The sequence below is a fragment of the Myxine glutinosa genome, chromosome 4, assembly GCF_964187855.1.
Source record: "Myxine glutinosa chromosome 4, kmMyxGlut1.1, whole genome shotgun sequence".
In the NCBI taxonomy this organism is placed as follows: domain Eukaryota; kingdom Metazoa; phylum Chordata; class Myxini; order Myxiniformes; family Myxinidae; genus Myxine; species Myxine glutinosa.
In genome coordinates this window covers 200,302,125-200,305,871 of record NC_136264.1, presented here as the reverse complement: position 1 = coordinate 200,305,871, position 3,747 = coordinate 200,302,125, and the positions used below count along the sequence as shown (strand labels likewise).

Genomic DNA, 3,747 nt, shown 5'->3' with positions numbered 1-3,747 from the left:
CAGATCCTCACCATGACATCGACAGACCCTCACCATGACATTGACAGACCCTCACCATGACATCGACAGATCCTCACCATGACATCGACAGACCCTCACCATGACATCGACAGACCCTCACCATGACATCGACAGACCCTCAACATGACACCGACAGACCCTCACCCTGACACCGACAGACCCTCACCATGACACCGACAGACCCTCACCATGACATCGACAGACCCTCACCATGACACCGACAGGTCCTCAACATGACACCGACAGGTCCTCAACATGACACCGGCAGGTCCTCAACATGACAACGACAGGTCCTCAACATGACACCGACAGGTCCTCAACATGACACCGACAGGTCCTCAACATGACACCGACAGGTCCTCAACATGACACCGACAGGTCCTCAACATGACACCGACAGGTCCTCAACATGACACCGACAGGTCCTCAACATGACACTGACAGACCCTCACCCTGACACCGACAGACCCTCACCCTGACACCGACAGACCCTCACCCTGACACCGACAGACCCTCACCCTGACACCGACACACACTCACCCTGACACCGACACACACTCCCCCCGACACCGACACACACTCCCCCCGACACCGACACACACTCCCCCCGACACCGACACACACTCCCCCCGACACCGACACACACTCCCCCCGACACCGACACACACACTCCCCCCGACACCGACACACACTCCCCCCGACACCGACACACACTCCCCCCGACACCGACACACACTCCCCCCGACACCGACACACACTCCCCCCGACACCGACACACACTCCCCCCGACACCGACACACACTCCCCCCGACACCGACACACACTCCCCCCGACACCGACACACACTCCCCCCGACACCGACACACACTCCCCCCGACACCGACACACACTCCCCCCGACACCGACACACACTCCCCCCGACACCGACACACACTCCCCCCGACACCGACACACACTCCCCCCGACACCGACACACACTCCCCCCGACACCGCACCGACACACACTCCCCCCGACACCGCACCGACACACACTCCCCCCGACACCGCACCGACACACACTCCCCCCGACACCGACACACACTCCCCCCGACACCAACACACACTCCCCCCGACACCAACACACACTCCCCCCGACACCAACACACACTCCCCCCGACACCGACTCCCCCCGACACCGACACACACTCCCCCCGACACCGACACACACTCACCCCGACACCGACACACACACTCACCCTGACACCGACACACACACTCACCCTGACACCGACACACACACTCACCCTGACACCGACACACACACTCACCCTGACACCGACACACACACACACTCTGACACCGACACACTCACCCTGACCCTGACACCGACACACACTCACCATAACACAGACCCGTTTTCCATAGACACATTTAACGTTTGTCCTGTCCCTGTTCTGGGAGACACATGAACGTTTGTCCTGTCCCTGTTCTGGGAGACACATGAACGTTTGTCCTGTTTCTCGGAGACACATTTAACAATAACTCCCTGCTAGAGGCCCTAAGGCCGGTAGGCCCGAGTTTCCCGGATTTGCCTAGCGGTGACTGCGCCCTGCCCTGCACGAGATTCCCACAGCAGCTCCATCCGAGCGCTCTCACGTGAACACGAAGAACAGGGTGCTCGAACCCACGAGGAGCGTCGTGGCGGTGGCGACGGGGATGTACTTGGTCGGTTTGAATTTTCTTCCCGGAGGCATCCTACCTGCGTTTCATGCTAAAATAATAAAATACCAGCTTTATCTTACAAGTTTCAAATAAAATAAAAAATAAAAAAATTAATATAGTCCCCACAACGGCCGCAGCTTCACAATGTATCACTCCGCAGGGCGGCGGCAACGACAACACCGTAGAACGATACTGATCATCTCCCTCCGCGCTCTAGGTCGCTGAACCTGTTATAATTTCGTTTTCATGATGAAAATATTTCAACGATAAATTAAAATCAACAAATGACCATAATCGGTGACGTAAAGTTCTTGGAGCATCAGAAAAATGCATTTTTCCTCTGTGGATTGGCAGGACCGCTCATACGCACCTCACCTGAGACTGAGTGGGTGAGGTATTGCGTTGGTGAAGGAGAGTTCATCGTGAATCGTTCGCTCGTTACAAAGTAAAACACGTCAAACACGTATGGTCACACGCGAAAAACACATGGCACACATAACACCCGTAACACATGTAAAGCACGTAAACCACATAATACACGTAACATATGTCAAAAAAAAAAAAGTAACAAAAAATGTAAAACACGTAACACACAAAAGATATGTAAAACACGAAAAAACATGTAACACACGTAAAACATGTAACACATGAAACACGCAAAGGTCGTAAAGCATGAAAAAGACGTAACACAGACAAAAAACATAAAACATGGAAAACTCGCAACACCAAACATGTAACACATAAAACACGTTACACAAAACATGTAACACGTAAAACACATAACACACGTAACCCACATAACACCTGTAACACATGTAAAGCACATAAACCACAGGACACATGTAAAACATGTAAAAAAGTAACACATAAAAAATGTAAAACATGTAACATGTAAAACACAGAAGTTATGTAAAACGCGTAAAAACATGCAACACATTAAAACATGCAACACATAAAACACGCAACGGTCATAAAACATGAAAAGCACGTAACACAGATAAAACACGTATAACATGAAAAACACGTAACACAGATAAAACACGTAAAACACATAACACAAGTAAAACACATACCACCCATAACAACTGTAACACACATAACACCCGTAACACATGTAAAGCACGTAAACCACATAACACACGTAACACATGTAAAAGGGTAACATTAAAAAAAGGAAAACACATAACACATGTGTTTTCCATAACACACGTTCATAGAATATATGTAAAACACATAAAAACATGTAACACACGTAAAACATGCAACACATAAAACACGCAAAGGTCGTAAAACATGAAAAACACGTAACACAGATAAAACACGGAAAACATGGGAAACAGGTAACACAGATAAAACATGAAAAACACACAAAACACGCAAAAAACGTAACACAAAACAAGTAACAGGTAAAACACATAATGTGTAACATATAAAACATGCAAAACACGTAAAAACATGTAACAACACGTCTCCCTGGTATATATGAACTTTATATGTTCTTTATGTGTTATATATAGCCCCTTAAAATGAACTTTTCTGGAGCATTACTTCGTTCCTCGTCAGAACACAAGGGTAGTCCAGCATGCACACCAGATTTTTTGAATGCCCCTTATTTTGTATTGTTTGGCATTTTCTACAAGCAATGGAATGTCCCTTCTTTTCTATACTTTGCCACGTGGCACATACCCTTCTTTAAAGGGGCCTTTTCCATGCCCCTGGCATTTTACCCAAGAATAGCTGTTCAAATCCGCTTTTCTTGTCGTAAAACAGCTGATCAAATCCACTTTTCTTGTGGTTAAACAGCTGATCAAATCCACTTTTCCTGTGGTTAAACAGCTGATCAAAGCCGCTTTTCTTGTGGTTAAACAGCTGATCAAAGCCGCTTTTCTTGTGGTTAAACAGCTGATCAAATCCACTTTTCTTGTGGTTAAACAGCTGATCAAATCCACTTTTCTTGTGGTTAAACAGCTGATCAAAGCCGCTTTTCTTGTGGTTAAACAGCTGATCAAATCCACTTTTCTTGTG

General features: G+C 47.8%; 1 protein-coding gene across 1 annotated transcript in view; it reads right to left on the bottom strand.

The window, feature by feature from the left end:
• LOC137425629 (palmitoyltransferase ZDHHC5) overlaps positions 1-1,875 on the bottom strand; it is a 264,857-nt gene extending 262,982 nt beyond the window's left edge. Inside the window, exon 1 of the mRNA XM_068114234.2 lies at positions 1,657-1,875. Coding sequence (XP_067970335.2) covers positions 1,657-1,754 — 98 coding nt within the window. The 5' untranslated portion in view covers positions 1,755-1,875. The remainder of the gene's footprint in view (positions 1-1,656) is intronic.
• Positions 1,876-3,747: the final 1,872 nt, after the last annotated feature.